Source organism: Rhinopithecus bieti, unplaced genomic scaffold (genome assembly GCF_001698545.2).
Source record: "Rhinopithecus bieti isolate Rb0 unplaced genomic scaffold, ASM169854v2 scaffold_46235, whole genome shotgun sequence".
In the NCBI taxonomy this organism is placed as follows: Eukaryota; Metazoa; Chordata; class Mammalia; order Primates; family Cercopithecidae; genus Rhinopithecus; species Rhinopithecus bieti.
The window spans coordinates 2,251,913-2,272,092 of record NW_016819762.1 but is presented as its reverse complement, the minus strand read 5'-3'; the positions used below and the strand labels follow the sequence as shown (position 1 = coordinate 2,272,092).

Here is a 20,180-nt window from a genome sequence, read left to right as displayed (position 1 = left end):
AAAAAAAAAAAAAAAAAAAGATGTTCTCATCATAACGCAAAAAGCACTCAATTTTTTTATATTGTGAAAACTTGGTTGACATTGGTTTTCATGTCTCATTAGTTCTTGACATCGCTTCCCAAATTCAGATGTTATACTTGCTTTTGAGTCTATGCATGGGTTGGACGATAGTCAGAATGAAGAAGTCGCAAAGCAGACCTCTGCAGTGGGATTCTACGCCTGCATCCACTGGCATTGCGGTGGTCATCGTCATGACACAGGTGAGTGCTGATACTCTGTTTCTCTTAGTAATCCTCAGAAATGCAAACTGGAGCATGCCTCAGTTCAGAATTGAAACCTGGGACCCATGAGGAATTTGTGTCATTTTTTTTTTCTTGAAATGTCTGAGCTTCTACAATTTGTGTCATTTAAAGTATGAATTTGAAGAGCGTTAGATCAAATAATCTTAATTATCTGGATGCTACTATATGTAGACTGCAGAATTTAATTATAATTTATCTGAATTTGAGCTTCCTATCAGCTTATTTAAGCACCATATGTTTAATACTAGGTTAGAGTCTTATTTCCTACTTAATAATAGCTTTCTTTCATATTTCTCTAGCACATGGTAAGTACTTAACATTGAATGAGTGATTCAGTGAATTTGAGATTTATCCATTGTCAATCTCTAGGATTGGCTACTTTGTACATAAAAGAATTCAGGTGATTATCTAAGATTAATTAAAAGGCAAAATATAGACTAAAAAAGAATGGGATCTTGTTTTTGAAAGCAAATGTAAAAACAAAACCGGTCTTAAAATAAAGGTCCTGCATGCCTTTTTTTTTCTTTTCGTCTGTATTAATAGTATTGACATTCTAAGATACCCATATGCCTGTGTTCCATGGATTTGTAAAAATTAAGAAGAAAGGTATAAAAATAAAATTTTACTAAGTTTTTGATGAGCATTAGCTATAGATGAAAATGAACTATATACTTAGGCTCTGTAAAGGACATTATAATGTAAGTTTAATGCATTAAATAAATTGAAAAATGTATTAATGAAGGATGGGGCCAGTGCTTTATTCATCTTTCTATCCCTAGTATTTATTTAATATAGTAGGTTTTGAGTGGAATAGGAGTATTGAATTTACATGAATGATTTGGGAAAGAGACCATATCACAGGTGGTGATATTTAGAAAGGAGATAGTGCCAGGAAAGGGGATGATGAGAAAGAATTGAATTAGAAGAATTGATTAAAATAAAGTTAAGATTCTACCAACTTAATGTTTTTGAGCCAGGACTTATGGAGAGTAGTGTCAATGTCAGGTTAAATTCTCACTTTTTATTTCTTTTTAAAAATTACATTTTTATTATTTCATTGTAATTTTAATTTACTGTCAAAGACAAATATAAGTTGAGAACTAAGATGATATTACACTAGAGTTTATATGAGAATTTATGAAGAATACATTAAACATAGCTCTGGTCTTCAGCAACAACCCAGACAAGGCAGATCAGACAGGCAGTCAGAGACTATACAAATACGTACATATTTTATACAGATCACATATTAGCATATGTATATGAAAACAGGGAAGTTTGAATATGTAAAAATATGAACTATGGGCTGTGGTAGCTCTGTGGTAGCACTTCTGTGTTGCAAAAGTGAAGTTTAGAAATGTAGGTTAAGAAATCAGATGGGAGACTGGGCGCGGTGGCTCACTCCTGTAATCCCAACACTTTGGGAGGCCAAGGTGGGCAGATCACCTGAGGTCAGGAATTTGAGACCAGCCTGGCCAACATGGTGAAACCCCATCTCTACTAAAAATACAAAAACTAGCCGGTATATGCCTGTGATCCCAGCTACTCCGGAGGCTAAGGCAGGAGAATCACTTGAACTTGGGAGGTGGAGGTTGCAGTGAGCTGAGATCGTGCCACTGCACTCCAGCCTGGGCAACAGAGTGAGACTTTGTCTAAAAAAAAAAAAGAGAAATCAGATGGGTATAATTTGGTGGTTTGGAAGAATAACACTTTCAGTAACAGAGCAAATATTGAGCCCAAGAAGGAATTTCACATATTATAGTGACAAAGGAGTTTACCTAACAAGAATGGTAGCAGGAGTAAAATTAGTGTAGAGGATGTGAGAAGGAGGAAAGCAAGAGGTTGCTGATAAACCCCATAAAACATAATAATTGGATTTGATATTGAGTTTTGATGTATTCTAAAAGTTCTTGAAAGTCACCAAAGACTCAATTCTGAGTGAGGGCTGGCTGACTTGACAAAGGAAAGAAGTGCAGAGAGCTGCAGACATGTGTTGCAATGGTTAAAATATTAGAGTAAGTTAAGTGATTGATGTTTAGTAAAGATGGAGGCAACATGGACACTAATTTATTTTGAATAGTAATAAACAGAATAGCTTAATGAGGAACTAGCTGAGCTTTTTACTGTTAGCAACATGGGAGAAAGGGTCAGTAAACAGTGATGAATAACAGTGCCCTGAGGATTTATAGTGAATAATGAAAATATGCTGTCCTTTACTAAGGGATGTTACCGTGAAAATGAATAAAGTCTGAAATCAACAATTCTGACTTTTTAATTTCTGAGTTGCACAAAAAACACTGAAATGTTTGAAAGTTACCCTGAGATAGCCAGTTTGAATGCAGAACGGTTTACATTCAATGGTGTTGTTGAAGTAACAAGGAAATGGATGTAGAAGAAAGTTTGTTCTTTTAACCTTTTCAGTTCGTTTTCATCCTTAGAGATGATCTTATTTGAATCATGACAGCAATAGAATTTTTTTTTTTTTCCTGTTTTTTTGAGATGGAGTTTCACTCTTATTGCCCAGGCTGGAGTGCAATGGCACAATCTCAGCTCACTGCAACTTCCACCTCCTGGGTTCAAGTGATTCTCCTGCCTCAGCCTCCTGAGTAGCTGGGATTACAGGCGCCCACCACCACGCCCAGCTAATTTTTTGTATTTTAGTAGAGACGGGGTTTCGTAATGTCCAGGCTGGTCTCAAATTCCTGACCTCAGGTGATCTGTCCGCCTTGGCCTCCCAAAGTGCTGGGATTACAGGCGTGAGCCACCACTCCCAGCAGCAATAGAATTTTAAAAAAAATCTCTTAACTGTGGTCTCACTTCATAAAATTCATTTTTTCTAGCTTAGGGTATTAGAGTGATGAAAAGAGTGTACTTCATTCATTAACAACCTCTATGGTCTGATAGGAATGTTTATATAACATTTAAAGGGATGTTTATTAAAGAGTTGAAAAAAATATTTAATTAGGTATAATCTTTTTTTTCCTAAACGTAATATCGTTTTCTTTTGCAGAGTGTTTTGCTACTTTGGGAACAGTTTGAAGATACCAGTCATCATAGCTACCATTCACACCACAACTTAGCAGGGATCCTGCTAATCGTTCTAAGAATTTGCCTAGCATTGTCATTAGGCTGTGGACTCTATCAGATCATCACAGTGGAGAGAAGTACGCTCAAAAGGGAGTTCTACTTCACATTTGCCAAAGTATGGGTTTGGAAAGAAAATGGTTTATTCTGATTATCCATTTCATTCTGGTTTCTTTGGGAAGTTAATAAACAACTACATGCTAACTTTTATTAAACTTCTGGGCTGAGCACGGTGGCTCACTCCTGTAATCCCAGTGCTTTGGGAGGCTGAGACAGACGGATCGCTTGAGCCCCAAGTTGGAAACCAGCCTGGGCAACATAGATCCCATCTCTACAAAAAATTAATATTAGCCAGGCTTTGTGGCGAGCACCTGTTGTCTCAGCTACTCGAGAGGCTGAGATGGGAGAATTGCTTGAGCCTGTGGGTTGAAGGCTTCAGTGAGCCCAGATTGGGCCATTGCACTCCAGCCTGGGTGACAGGGCGAGACCTTGTTTTTTGTTTTTTGTAAAAAAATAAACCTGTTATGTGACAGCACTACCATAAGTTCTCTATGTGGTTCAACTCATTTAACCTTAGCAACTTACGTGATGTAGGTATTATCCCCATTTTACAAGACCTGTGAGACAGTACTTTCCCTATACTCTTTGCAGGTCAGTTTTGCCTGGTTCATATTTTCATCAATAGGGATTTTGCATTTTTTTCTGTAATATCATAATTTTAAATTTTAAAATCAAATATGCTTTGGATTTCTCAAGTTATTAATTGACTATAAACTGTTATTCTCAGAGTTATACAATGTTTTATAACAGACTGTTAGGAGCTATCCTTCAGCATAAGCAGCTGGAGCCAGGAGGCTGAGTTCATATTTCAGCCAACCTCACTCCATCCACATGAGATCCTGTCACTTTATTCCTCCTTTCTTGTCCTTCTTCTGCTAGTGAGATCTAAAAGCAAATTCGGCTTTTTTCTATACAGGAGAAGGGTTAGAGCAGTAACATTATAGAACCCTCCCTCCCTAGAAGGTTTCTTTTTTCTGTCAGATTGAGAGAATCCGTACCCCTTCATTTTAGCACCTCAAACCAGCATTCTGATCAGACTGATTCTGTTCAGTCAGCCTACCTTGTCCAGAGTTATTGACCGTTATTCTAAGGCAGCTATGGAAGGAGAGCCAGATTCCTGCTTTATTGCTAGTGTTGAGCATTGCAAAGCTGCTGCTGCAGCCCTAGGAACCAACTTCAGGCTTCTGAGCACAAGACAAGAAGAGGTCATCCTGCTTTTCAGTTTTCACGGGGACAGTAGTGCTTATTGTTTGATAAGTTAATATATATTTGAGGTGTTTGGGCATTACTTTTTTTATTTTGCTTTTATCATTGTTGCTGTTGTTTTGAGACAGAGTCTCGCTCTATCGTCCAGGCTGGAGTGCAGTGGCGCCATCTCGGCTCACTGCAAGCTCTGCCTCCCGGGTTCATGCCGTTCTCCTGCCTCAGCCTCCCAAGTAGCTGGGACTATAGGTGCGTGCCGCCACGCCCGGCTAAGTTTTGTATTTTAGTAGAGATGGGGTTTCACTGTGTTAGCCAGGATGGTCTCGATCTCCTGACGTTGTGAACCTTCTTCCTTGGCCTCCCAAAGTGCTGGGATTACAGGCGTGAGCCACCATACCCGGCCTCTTATTTTGCTTTATGCTTAAAGCAGTGCAAATTTTAAAGTATTTTATGTTTTAATTTAACTTGCTGAATAGGGTCAAACATCCAAAAGTAAGGAGTAGCAAAAGTTATTCTCATCTCCTCACACAATTGCTGCTATTAGTTCTTAATTTATCCTTCTAGAGAGTTTTAAGTATATATGCCTATATATATTTCCCTTCATTTTATACAAATAGTAACATACGAAACGTTTTCTATATCTTGTTTTTTTCTCCCTGTATCTTCAATGTACCAAACATTTCAACAGCTACTATTTATTAACTTATTTTTTTATTTCAAATTTAATTTTGGAAAAGAGAATACATTGCCATGGTTCAAGGAAAATAGAAAATATTTGAAAAGTATAAACAGTTACCCATTCTTACCTGCCCAGCTCCCCTCCTCTGTTCTACCCCTCAAACAGATAGCAACTATTAATGTTTTTTGTGTATTTTACAGAATTTCTTTGTGTATCAGCATGCAAATATGAATGTACATTCTTTTTTCTTTTACAGGAATATTACACATTTGTGCCTTGATTTTGTTACTTAATAATTTGTTATATTAATAATTTGTAGTATATCAAAATGTGTATGCAACAGATTTATAAACATAAGATTATAAGTACTCCAAAATACTCATTTGGTTAGAAACAAAATATGAATGTCACAGCAACAGTAAATTTATTTCTACATTTTATTGCAAGCTCTACTCTAAAGGCCTGTTGAGGTTAATCAGGACCTAAATATGCTAGTAACATTTTTTATATGGTACATTCTGAAAAAAAAAAATACACAGCTGTACTTACTTCACTTTTCATTTGTTTCAGGGCTGTATCTTGTGGTTTTATGCCATCCGGTTCTTGCATGCATTTCTGTCATTTTAGCGACTACCAAAGAGACAAGGTAAGAAATATACATGATGAAACTAGTTTTTTTTAATGAAAATATTGTCTTAATTGGGAGAATATTTAAATAGGAGGGGCCTGTTTATTTTTTAAGACATTTTCTGGGTTATTTAAAACTTTGAAACAAAGTAGTAAACCAGTAAGTAGATAAATTTAAAGTTTAAAATATTTTTAAAATATTTATAAGCAAAATGGTGGAAATAGCTTTTCTTGATTCTATTTTAGCTTATTTTAGAAACGACAATAGAGAATTTTAAAATAGAAATTTTGTTTTATAAATTAGATAATTTATAATACATCTTTTAAAAAATTTTTTGTTACATAATAGTAAAAATCAAGATTTGTAAAAATCAGTCTAGTTGCTTTAACAGACTACAAACCAGAGTGCCATGCTGAAGTATGATGCATTTTGATTGTGTTGATAACTACCTTCTTAGGTGAATGGCTCCATCATTTCAAAATAGAGGCCAGGAGCCCTTTACAAGCAATGCAGTATGTGCCTGAATGCACAAATGTTTATTGAGCCTGAGGTATTTACAAAGGGTGAATAGATAGGACAGTAGTCTACAAAAACAGAGAAGCAACTTGAGAATTTTTGAAAGGGCTTTTAGAGGACTCTTTAAAGTTCAGGTAGGAGCATGCTTTATTTCTATTACTAAATTAGCTAGGAACCTGATTTTTCTTATTTACTGAAACGCTTGTCTGTAGTGCATACCCTTGGGAGAGAATGGTTTAGCAAGTTATTCTTTTATGCCTTACTTTTTCATCTACAAAATAACTGTTAAAGGGATTTTTTATCCTTAAACAATTAGAGCATTAGTCAGAAATTTTTTTTGATAAAATGTACCTATGGTAAAGATGAAAGATAGAATATTGTATTTATATAAAAAGCATATATAGATTCATGAAAAATTGAATATTATTTCTCTGTTTCTGCATGCAGTAAAAGCATTCCTTTCTTTTTCTTTTCAGGTTATTACAATAGGTGTTATCCTTTGCCAGTCTGTTTCCATGGTTATTCTCTACAGACTCTTTCTATCTCACAGTCTATATTGGGAAGTTTCTTCACTTTCTTCAGTAACACTACCACTGACCATATCATCTGGACACAAAAGTCGCCCTCATTTCTGATACTTGATATTTGTTGAGAGGAAAAGTGAATTGGTTTAAAAGAGTGCAATAAGGATCCAAATACAGTTACTTTTTTTTCATACATTTAGTATGAAAACTTGAACAGCGAAAGCAGAGCACGTTATTTATATAACTGCATTTAAGCAGTACCAAGACTGAAAAAAAGGTAATAAATGAAATGTTTTGAAATATACTTAAACAACAAACTTTGAAGAAAGTGTTGTTATAAAATGATTGAAGCAATTTCTATATGGAAATAAATGTGAAAAATAACTATATGCTATTTTGGTAAAATATTCACCACTTATAATGCCTCATCTTAATAGCTAACTCAGGTTTAATAGTCTTATAAAAAGTAATCAGTTAAATGATTACTTGCTTATAAATACCTAAACTAGTCCAGTTATGAAATCAGTGTAATACATTGATTTTAAAAACTGCTGCTTTTCATGCTTTAAGGAAATGCATTTCATATTTGAGTTTAAAGGAATTGAAATTACTTCAGGAAATGAATATAAAATATGTTCTCAGTTAAATATCTAAGCTTTTGTTTATTTGTGGGTGGAGTTATTCTCCAATTTTTTTCTGCTATTTTTGGCTCTAGTTCAGGTTTTAGCTTGATTAGCAAAGGTTCTTGACAAACAGTTTATGAAAAAATAAAATTTAAATACATTACACGGGTTGTAAAGACAAAGGATTTTAAAATCTGAGCACTTAGGTGAAGGGACAAGCAGGTTTATGTGGTTAAAAAGAAAGAAGGGAAAAGGTACTATGTGATACGGTACTGAAATTTTGATCCCAATAGAATTCATTTCTCTTACATTGAATCCCCAATCATAATTAAGCCGTATACACAGATTAAATTAACAGAAGCATTTCATATAAATGTTGGTTTCAGTCATCAACTACCCATGAATTCCTGCCCAAGGATACTTAATCAGGATTAAATTTTCTATGAATAATTGAAAAACAAAACACTCACTGGATTTGTTATAATCCGTGTTGGCACTGGATTGTAAGTAGTTGCCATCTTGAATCCTTTGTAATAAAGCCATATGTGTGTGTGTGTGTGTGTGTGTGTGTGTGTGTGTGATGCCCCAGTATTGAGTATGCTAGCTAAAAATATATCAAGTGCCTGATTAAAGAATTGCTAAATGGTTGTCGATAATTGCTGTATAAAATGAGTATTACCATTAATGGTCACTGATTGGAAATTATTCTGTTGCTGTTTGTCAAGCTGTTCAGGCCTTTTCCTTTTTACTTCTGGCTTATTTTAAAAATACTTTTTATCTACTTACTGTATGTTTAAGCAAGAAACAGTGCACTGATCTGGTAGTTAAATTTTCAGTTAAATAGTTAAAATAATGTAGTGCAACTGAAAATATCTATGGCTTTGTTTTGCTTTTCCCTTGTACCTAGTCTCATTGGAAATGACTAGTATTCTGCCTCATTTTCAGGGCAGAATATGTGTTTGTGACCCAAAGTGACAAAGTTACAAAATTCAACCTGCTCACTAAATCATATCTCTTTTAGTTCTTTGTAAATCATTTAGTAAATTAGAGCTACAGGTTAAGACTAGAAAGTCTGAGTTACGTTTTAGGTATACATGATCGTCTGAGTGGTCATAACCTTTTCTTTTATCATGTCTCCCTAATAACCCCAGCTATTGTCTGTTGTGTTCAGCTGAGATGCAAAAAAGAAAGTAAGCAAAGAAGAAAAAGGTGAAGCTTTTTCATAAATTTTGTGAACTTGCCAAAAGGGGAAGGGAAAAATCTTTGTGTTATTTCACTCAAAGAACATAAGTAACTGCAATTAACATATATGAAATTTATTAGTCTGCTTGCATTTATGAAACTAACCAGTTTTTTAAACTTTAATTCTTAAATTTGTGGTTGGAATTGCTGATAATTTATTTTGTTATTCAAGAGCCGTTGTTAAGCGGAGGAAAGTAGTTGTTAATAAATGTATAAAACTGTTCTTGACTAGTAATCAGGGACAGAATTTATAGTTCATAAGTCATGACAGTGTCCCCTCTTTTTCTGAATGTTTACACAGAGATTCATCACTGCAGATTACAGAAGTGTATACTGCAACCTCTAATTAAAGATAAAAATCTTTTCTACTTTTCTTTGTCAGATAATGCTTTTTTATGTGTTTTATGTTTTTGGAAAGAAGATAAATGGTTCATGCAGAGCTTTATTAAGAAGCATTTCTTTTCTTCCCTTAAAAAATAGATGTTTATTTTTATTGATGTATGTATAATAAGATGGGTGCCTACTGTGATGCATTTTACCAAGCATTTTACCTTAATTATTACTAATCTCTGTTGTAATAACCAAACTCCCATTTAACTGAGTATAAGGGAGAATAAATGATTTCTCAAAGGTCACCAAACTATTTAGTTTTTCCATTTTACCTTCATGATTTAAGGAACACGTATTAGCTGTGTTTTAGTGAGAATGAATTGCTATCCATCATAATTTTCACTGTTGATTTGAATGTTAAAACTAGAATTGTGCTAAAATCAGAACATGAGCTTGAATATCTGTAAGACCTCAGCACACTTCAGTATTTGAACCTGGCTTTTAGCTAGACAGTATTACTAGCAGGAGAGTTAACCTAGGCAGAAGAGCTTGCTTTAGGGTAATTATTTATGATCTCCAGTAAAGTCAGTCACATCTGATGAACATAGGAGATATACAAATCTGAGATCATCTCTAAAATAATGAGACTAGAACCTATCTATCAACATGAACATGGGCTCCTTCAGCATGTTTTTTCTAGGAGACTGCACGTTCTTTGGAATTTGGAAATCTGGAATTATCTGTGAAACATTTTCTTAAATAGCTTCTGTGGTATCAAATCATTGAAGTTGTTTTTTGTTTGTTTTGAGAATTGATATGATTGTTAGAAGTAGCCAGATCTGAAGAGGTAATACCGTTTTTTATTCCAATGTGTATTTGTGAATTGAGACTAAAATAATGAGATTGGTTTTCCTCTGTGATCTGAAAGTAGTGTGGTAGAAGCACCGTAGCTTGATCTCTTGCAATAGCTCTCTAAGTAATACTATGACCTCCACACTTGGGCAGCCTTCTGCACAGCTCCAGGGGCATCATATGTGTTGTGCTGTAGGAGTGCCATGAAGCCTGGAGGGGGAGGAAAGAAGTGGTCCTGCCCACTAGGGCCATTCTCCACAATGTAGCCAAAACAATCTCTTAAAAATGGAAATAATCTGGATGATGAGCATACAGAAATTCTTTGTGCTAATCTTACAACTTTTTTGTAAGTTTGAAATTATTTCAAAAAGTTTAAAAATCATATAAATCAGATCAAACTACTACTTCCCTGACAAAAACCCTCCATGTGCCTCTCATTGCACTTAGGAAAAGAAGTCCTCGCTCATTACTATGTTCTGCAAGGCCCATATGATCTGGTTATCTCTTAATTTGTACCACTCTTACACACATATCCCAACCTCATTGTCCTTCATCAAAAAAAGATCTAGCTTATATCACAGCCTCAGATACTTGGCACTAGCCATCTTCTCTGCCGGGGACATTCTCTTCCAAATCTTGGCATGGTTGGATGGCTGAATCCTCATCCTTCAGGTTCTCAGCTCAGATGTCTTTGAGAGAACTCACATCATCTGTAGTGGATTTATATGGTACAGTTTAGTCAACCTGGAGATAGGTTCCACAGAATTCTCTTCCATGCATAATTTCAGGACAATGTAGGCCATGAGAAATGTTTGATACAAGATATAGAAGGCAGAAGTAAAGTAGCAGCCAGATCTGGATTCTTTTTATAAGTGGAAGGACCAGACAAGGCACAAGGCACTGTTGCAGCTTATCCACATTATTGCTTATCTGTTGGCTCATCTTGGCCTGTGGGACAACAGCCAGGCCCACAGGAACACCAGTTCCTGCTGGAACGCCTCCTTCAGCTTCTCTGGCTCCGGGGCCAGGTGTGCCCTTTACTCTGATAAAGGGTGCCAGCTTCTGCTGGACAACTCCATCATTCACACTGGAGGATTGGAGGCAGTGAGAGACCTGTATGGCTTCCCGTCCATCCTCACAAGTTCCACTCAATTCCCACAGGTTCTACTCATCCTAGCAAGTTCCTTGCTTACCCCATTTCCCTTCTCTTCCCTTTTCAACTGCCAGGCACAAAAGAAACCGCCTCCTATAATCCTTATAATAAGTCCCTTATTTTGAATATTAAGATAGGTATGTGTATTAGATCCTAGTGATTCTTTTCTGATCAGACCCTGATTAACATGCAGTCCTATCTAATGCTATTCCCCCATCCTAGTTCTATCATGTCATCCCTTTTTTTGTTTCTTGTACTTAGCTGGTTTATCTTTGTCATCTCTCAAATTAGAATATAAATTTTAAGTGAGTTTGTCTCTATTGTTCATTGCTGTATGCCTAATACTAGGACACTCCCTGGTACATACTAGATGCTCAAAAATATTTTTGAGTGAATGAATGAAGGCAATGCTGAAAAGTTCCAAATCTGTGCTTACTAGTGTAGTATTAATTATATAATAGAAGCGCCCATAGTGACTTCAATAATGCCTTGCCTATTCTTTATTCAATTGTATGGAACTTGGTAGTGTGTAAAAATCTTGACTAGTCAAGTAGTTGTTATAAAACATCAATTATGAGAGTATTTCTCAAGTTCTCACAGAGGCAGTTTCTCTTTATTTTATGTAGTCCTGTAATAGGACCATGTGTCTGGTTTCTTGGCCTACCACAACTAGAAGCACTAATTTAAAAGAGAAATTTCTAGTCAGCTAGAGGAGGGAATGTTGACAGTAGTCAGAAGCAGCTAGGAAAAGATAGGAAAACTAGAAATGATAATAACACTCAAACTGCAGCAGCCTGGGGTCATGTAGTGTAGGTGAAATCAAGCCCTGTGTTGTGTATCTCAGTAGACTCTTAAGAGATTTGTTGTTCAATATATTCATGACAGTGACTGATCGTAATCAAGAAGATATTAAGTTATAAATTATGTTCAGTAGCCTCTAAAAAGTATGCGAAAACCTTGTAATGTTTTCTTCTTGTTAAACAGGTAATATACACATTGTACAAAAATCAGAAAGTTGAAAAGGTGGGAAAAAGAAGTTCTCTCATTCATTTCCCTTCCCTGGATCCAATCTCTGTTACCAGTTATCTTTCTAGAAATGGCCCCATGCACATATAAACATATATGAAACACAAATTTTAGCATACCATTCAGAATTTTGCACATTCAGCAATTTATTCTGTAGTCCTACCTACAGTTGTCCCATTTTTTTCACCGATTGCATAGAACTCCATTATATGGATGTACTTTGATTTTTGCAGAGAACCAGTTCTGTTACTGCACATTGCTGGTTTCCAGTCTTTTGCTAATACAGACAAGGCTGAAATTAAGACTGTAAACAAGTATTTGCCAAGGCTTCCTCCCCTGCTCCCAAAATGCCTCCACTCCAGGTTCTAGGTCTAGATCCTTGGGATTTTCTAGGTGATAGAAGTATCTTTGTTATTCATAGTAAGCTCTCTGATAGTTATTCTAACAAGATGACTCAGATAGGGGCTGGCCACACCAGAAGACCAACCATCGGATTAGAGGGTTGGAGTTTAGAGTTGTATGATATTAGCCCAACATCTGAGGTGGAGAGAGGGGTTAGAGATTGAGTTCAGCTTTGTATAGAGATTGAGTCAATCAATCATGCCTGTAATGAAACCCCGAGAGAAGCTCTGGTCAGTAACACTCAAGTGAACTTTCCCAGTCGGCAATACTCTGGTGTGTTCTAGGAGGGTGACATGTCCCCAAGAACACAGAAACTGTATTCGGGATTCCCTACTCCTTGCTCTATATATGTCTTCTTTTGGCTGTTCTGATCTGTATCCTTTTGCTATAATAAACTATAATTGTATGCATAGCACTTTGCTGAGTTCTGTGAGTTGTTCTATTTAATTATCTAACCTGAAGGTATTGTGGGAACCCCTGAACTTGCAGCCAGTTGGTCAGAAGTAATGATGGCCCTGAGAATGCCCAAAGTTGCTAGTTTCTGAAGTGAGGGCAGTCATATGGAGGACTGGGCCCTTAACCTGTGAAGTTTGGCTTAACTTTAGGCAGTTCGTGTCACAAGCCATTGCAAATATCCTGATTATCCATGCAAAACAAAAACACTTAACAGAAAATTATCCCTTAACCAGAGAGTACAACGTAATTTTCTGTTAAATGTTTTTGTTTTCCATGGATTGTACTAGATACCAATCTGATAAATAACTTTTATTCATTATAGTTTTAATTTGCATTTCTGTTATTAATTTATATGTTTTAAAACCATTTTCTGGCCGGGCGCGGTGGCTCAAGCCTGTAATCCCAGCATTTTGGGAGGCGCGAGACGGCGATCCACAAGGGTCAGGAGAACGAGACCATCCGGCTAACAACGGTGAAACCCCGTCTCTACTAAAAAAAATACAAAAACTTAGCCGGGCGAGGTGGCGGGCGCCGTATTACCGGCGCGCTTACTCGGGAGGCTGAGCAGGAGAATGGCGTGAACCGGGCGGGAGGCGGAGCGCTTGGCAGTTGAGCTGAAAGCCGGCCAGCGTTGCAACTCCAGCCCCGGCGACAGAGTGAGACTCCGTCTAAAAAAAAAAAAAAAAAAAAAAAAAAAAAAACACCATTTTCTTTCCAGTTCTACGATCTGTTAACATATTTTCCCACTTTTCTATTGGTTTGGTTGTCTTTTCTTACTTATTTATTAAAACTCTTTATAACAGAAATTGGTCATTGGTGATATGAGTTTAAACTGTGTTTCTCAATTTGTCATTTTCTTTTCCTTTTTTAATGGTATCTTTTCTTGTAGATTTTTTTAATGCAGGTGGAATTATCAGTCTTTTATTTTTTTTCTTCTGTGTTCTACCTGTTTCACAGGTAGAAAAGCCTTAGCTCTTTGAGATTATGTGTAAATGCCTTGTATTTTCATCTAGTGGTTTTATGGATTTATTTTTTATGTTTAAGTTTTTTCATCCACCTGGAATTTATTTTGCTGTTAAAATATGAACTAGAGATCCAACTTAATTTTTTTCAGATAGTTGCTCACTTACTGCGATATCATATGTTATATAATCCATCTTTTATTTACTGATTTGTTGCTAATTGATTTCTGGACTTTTAAGGCTATCTGATGAACTGTTGATCTGGTACCACACTGTTTCAATTATTGTAGTCTTAAAATTGCTGTACTCTCTGGTAGGGATAATTTTCTGTTAAATGTTTTTGTTTTTTATAATTTTCCAATTAGTCTTGCTCATTTTTTATATAAACTTTGAAATCAATTTTTCTGATTTTAAAAGAAGAACGTCCGGTTTAGTATTCTTAGTGGAATGAATTAAATTTCCATAGCAATTTAGGGAAATTTGACTTTCTTAACATGTTGAGTCTTGAACCCACAGGTGGTAGCATGCCATTGACTCCTCAGCCAAGCGTATTATCAATATCAACTGTCTGAAACTGGGTTTTCCCATAGTGATCCAAGAAACTAGTATGAAATGCCTTTTTGATTTTTTAATACTTATAATTAGATACATGTATAATACATATTATATATACTTATTTATTAAGTAATCAGAAGTATGTGTTTCTCAATCACCTTTTAAAGACTTCTTTATATAGCTCTTGTACATTTCTTGATACTCATGAATATGTTAGTGTTTTCTTTCATTATATATTGCATATGGCTTTTGTTTTATGCATGAAAACTGTTGATTTCTGTATTCTAATTTTGTTCCCAGTCACCTAACTGAATTCTTCTAACAGTTATAATAAATTTCTGGTTGGTTCTCTTGTGTTTTCTAGGTAAACAACCATATTATCTGCAAACAATCATCATTTTTATCTTTTCTATTCCATTTTTTACCTCTAATTGTTGCCCCTTCAACTTAAAAATGAAAACTCCAAAGCAAGCAGAAACAAGGAAATAATAAAGAGCAGGTATCAATGAATTTGATTACAGAAAAGCCATAGAGAAAAATTAACAAAACCAAAAGCTCATTCTTTGAAAAGATTAGTAAAATTTACAAGCTTATAGCAAGACTGACAAAAGAAAAAAGACACAAATTACTAATATCAGGAATAAAAGGAGATACCAGACTGCAGACATTAACAGAACAGTAAGAAAATACTACAAAAAAAAAATTCTCTACTAGCATAAATATGGCAATTTAGATGAAATAACCAATTTTCTGAAGACTATATGGCAAGAACTATAAAAGGTCTGAGATTTTACCATACTTACAAGCTAACTAGTTAAAACTGTTACAGCAAGCACCATGAGCTTCACGTTGGTTTACACTGGTTATCATATATCTGAAGTTTATGGACGCAATACAGGCAGGACTACATGAATATTCCACATTCAGTGGATTTGTGTTGCACCAAAGGGACACTGAACCTAGACAGTTTATCGCCTTTATAACTGGCTCTTTGTCAAGGTGGAAACATTTCCTCATCCTGCTCACTATATATACAACCTTGAGACATGGCCTAGATAAAAGAGTAGTTAGAGCCTTTTATTCTTGGTCTACCCATTAGGAACATGCAGGGATGCAAAAGAATGGTGGATTGCCTCTCCCAACATCACAAACTACCAAAACCCACTCAAGAAATAAATATCCCAAATAGTCCTATAACTGTTAAAGAAATTAAACTCATTTAAACAACTTTTGAAATAGAAATCTCTAGTCACAGATGGTTTCATGGGTAAATTCCGCCAAACATTAAAAGAAATAACACTGATTCTACCCAATCTATTCCAGAAAAATAGAAGAGGTGGGAGCGTACGGTGCAAAGGCAAGTTTGTGAAGAAAGGAATGCATTTGATGCTTTTGCAACAAATGATGTTGAAACTATGGGACATCCATATGCAAAATAAATGAGCCTCAACCTAATTCTCTCACCTTGTATTAGTCCGTTTTAAAGACATACCCGAGACTGGGTAATTTATAACGAAAAAGAGGGTGTGTGTGTTTTGAGATGGATTCTTGCTCTGTCATCCAGGCTGGAGTGCAATGCCATGATCTCAGCTCACTGCAACCTCTGCCTCCTGGGTTCAAGTGATTCTCCTGCCTCAGTCTCCCAAGTAGCTGGGACTACAGGCGTGTGCCACCACGCCCAACTAATTTTTGTATTTTTAGTAGAGACGGAGTTTCACCATGTTGGCCAGACTGGTCTCGATCTCTTGACCTCGTGATCTGCCCACCTCACCTCCCAAAGTGCTAGGATTACAGGCATGAGCCACCGCGCTCAGCCAGTGAAAAAGAGATTTAATGGACCTACAATTCCATGTGGCTGAGGAGGCTTCACGATCATGGCGGAAAGCAGAAGGCATGTCTTACATGGCAGCAGACAAGAGAATGAGAGCCAAGTGAAATGGGATTCCCTTTATAAAACCATCAGCTCTTGTGAGACCTATTCAATACCAGGAGGACAGTATAAGGGAAACCACCCCCATGATTCAGTTAGCTCCCACTGGTCCCTCCCACAACATGTGGGAATTATGGGAGCTACAATTCAAGATGAGATTTGGGTGGGGACACAGCCAAACCATATCACACCTCATACAAATATTAACATAAAATGAATCATAGATCTAAAAGTAAAACATAAAACTATAAAATTTTTAGAACACAGGAGAAAGTCTTTGTGATGAGGTTATGCAAAGAATTCTTAGACACCTTAAACATAATCCACAGAAGATAAAAAATGGCAAATTTGACTTCAAAATGAAAAACGTTCTGCAAAAGACACTGTCAAGAGAATGAATAGACAGGCAATAGTTTGGGAGAATATTTGTGAATACGATGAAGTTTAATAAAGGATTCCATGTAAAGAATGTGTAAAGAACTCTTAAAACTCTATAGTGAGAAGACAACCCAATTAAAAAATGAGCCAAAATCTTGAACAGACATTTCACCAAACAGAATATACAGTTGGCAAATTAACACATGAGAAGATATTCAATATAATTAGTCATTAGGGAAATGCAAATTAAAAGGATGGAGAGATACCACTACACATATATTAAAATAGCTAAAACAAAAATACTGAAATTACCAAGTCCTGGCAAGCATGTGTAGCAACTGGCACTCTGCTGCATTGCTTGTGGGAATGCAAAACAGGAGAGCCATTCTGAAAAACAGTTTTGCAGTTTCTTATAAAGTTAAATTACCATATGACCCTGCAATTCCACTCCTTGTTATTAACCCTAGAGAAATGAATGGCTCATACAAAAACCTGTGCATAGTGTTTTAGTAGCTCTATTCATAATTATAAAAAACTGTTAATGACCCAGATGTCCTTAATTGATAAAGTATGATGTATCCCTACAAAGGAATACTGTTAGTAATGAAAGGAAACTATTGATTCACACAACTTGTATGAGAATCCAAGGCCTTATGTTGGATGAAAGAAGCTAGTCTTAAAAAGTTACATGTTATTGTATGATTCAACTTAGATGGCATTCTTACACAGACAAAGCTACAGTAATGGGGAAAAGATCAGTGGTTGCCAGGAGTTACAGGTGAGGGCAGGGTATGAGTACAAAGGGGTAACACCAAATTTGACTTCAAAATGATGGAGGTGAGGGAGGGAGGGAGATGATGAAACTGCTCTTTATCTTGATGGTGTAGTGGTTCTCTTAGTCTAGATGTGTGTTAAAATTCAAAGAATTGTACATCAAATAAGTCAGTTTTACAGTATCGTGTTTTTTAAATAAAAAGTGAATGTTGGATGTTTAATGCCTTTTCATCATCCAAGAATACGATGACATAATTATTCTCTTTTGTTCTATTAATATGGTGAGCTGTAGTAATAGATTTCCTGATGTAGAACCATCATTCAATACATTTTAGGCCGGGTGCGGTGGCTCAAGCCTGTAATCCCAGCACTTTGGGAGGCCGAGACGGCGGATCACGAGGTCAGGAGATCGAGACCCATCGCTGGCTAACATGGTGAAACCCATCTCCTACTAAAAAACTACAGAAATAACTAGCCGGGCCGAGGTGCGGCGCCTGTAGTCCCCAGCTACCCAGGAGGCGAGGCAGGAGAATGGGCGTGAACTCGGGAGGCAGAGCTTGCCAGTGAGGCTGAGATCCGGCCACAGCCACTGCCAGCTTTGGTGAACCAGAGCGAACTCCGTCTCAAGCAAAAAAAAAAAAAAAAAAAATACATTTTGGGAAGTTTTTATCCCATTGATGGGATTTTTTTTAAAAAGGCTGGATGCGCTGGCTCACACCTGAATCCCAGAACTTTGGGAGGCCGAGGCGGGTGGATCACTTGATGTCAGGAGTTCAAAACCAGCCTGGCCAACATGGTGAAAACCCGTCTCTACTAAAAATTCAAAAATTAGCCGGGAATGGTGGCATGTGGCTGTAATCTGTAATTCCAGCTACTTGGGAGGCTGAGGCAGGAAAATCACTCGAACCCAGGAGGCAGAGGTTGCAGTGAGCTGAGATCGTGCCACTGCACTCCTGCCTGGGCGACAGAGCAAGACTCTGTTTAAAAAAAAAAAATTTGGGTACTTAATAGGGTATAAACTCTAGCAGTATGAAGAATGAGAACATTCAGATTCACTCTCAAGTCATATCTGTTTGCTCTGAAAAGTCTATTTAAAATCAGCTGTATTTTTTTGTTGTTGTTTGTTTTTGAGACAAGAGTCTTGCTCTGTTGCCCAGGCTGGAGTGCAGTGGTACAATCTCAGCTCACTGCAACTTCCGCCTCCTGGGTTCAGGCAATTCTCCTGCTTCAGCCTCCCAAGTAGCTGGGATTATAGGCTCCCACCACCATGCCCTGCTAATTTTTGTAATTTTAGTAGAGATGAGGTTTCACCATGTTGGCCAGGCTGGTCTCAAACTCCCGAACTCAAGTGATTCACCCGCCTCAGCCTCCCAAAGTGCTGGGATTACAGGCATAAGCCACCACGCCTGACCAGTTGTACTGTTTCCATTTTTGCTTTATACATCACTTATATGTCAGGTTTATTGCCACTAGGTGCTTTAGAATATGGCTGGTTAGGTATAAATGATGTTGAAACCTTCCACAATTAGAAGGTATTATGATATACTGGAAAAGAGCGTGGCCTTCGTGGCAAGACAGACCTGAATTCAAATCCTGGCTCTGCCATTTTTCAACAATTTTCTCATTTGTAATCTGGTTCAGAGCAAACAGTGACTCTTTTAGTACAGAAATATGTCCTACAAGATAGAGTGAGAAGTGGCCAAATCTGAGAGATGAGTTATTAGGAGCTCATGGGATTGTTGTAAAGATTATATATGGTGCTTGTTTCCACTTAGTGCAATGCTCATTGTTTATAGACCTGAAGGTTGTGTGTAAAATTTGCAGTGAGCCTGATGTTCTTCTTAATCTGTCTGTTCGTGGAGATAATATTTAAATGTCCATGAGATGAAATGTTTGTTTTAAACAATCATACATATGTGGTTAGAACAGCAAGTAGGTGTGTTTGGGATATGTTCAAGATTCTATCTAATTCACACATGACTGCATTCCAACTTACTCCCACACAAAATAAACTTTTAAATCTCTTGCCTAGCCTGTGAGCCTTACAGATCTTTCCGAAGATTAGTTTTTAAGACTTACTCAGAAGTCAAAGTTTGTAAAGGCTTTTTTTTTTTTTTTGTGGCGAGGGGGCCTGGGGAAGTAAGAGACGGATTGTTTCAGTGCAAAGTGGTTTCTTTCTGAATACACCACAAATTGCTCTAACTTATGTTCCTCATCAAATTAGTAGACTATGTTTTATTTCATTTTGTAAAGACAGCAGCTTTTGTGGAAATAAATAATACCTGATAGTTGTTAAATTTTAATATTTCCAAACCAACAATCCTTTTAAATCCCTGTGAATTAAATCTTTGATTGTTCTTCAAAGAATATAGAGTGGTTCATAGAGTTAACCTGAGAATTCAAGATGGAAAACATCCTGGCAGAGGAAGGTTGGGTTTTAAACACATAGTAAAAATTGCAGATTATGGCTTCTATCTAGATTTTAAGGTCATAGGTCTTTC

The 20,180-nt window shown here is 36.6% G+C and overlaps 1 protein-coding gene across 1 annotated transcript in view; it reads left to right on the top strand.

Moving 5' to 3' along the window:
- Positions 1–13,039, top strand: part of GPR180 (G protein-coupled receptor 180) — a 34,694-nt gene extending 21,655 nt beyond the window's left edge. The window contains 6 exon segments of the mRNA XM_017859221.1: positions 103–260; positions 3,313–3,504; positions 5,899–5,914; positions 5,917–5,946; positions 5,949–5,974; positions 6,949–13,039. Coding sequence (XP_017714710.1) covers positions 103–260; positions 3,313–3,504; positions 5,899–5,914; positions 5,917–5,946; positions 5,949–5,974; positions 6,949–7,107 — 581 coding nt within the window. The 3' untranslated portion in view covers positions 7,108–13,039.
- The last annotated feature ends 7,141 nt before the right edge of the window (positions 13,040–20,180 follow it).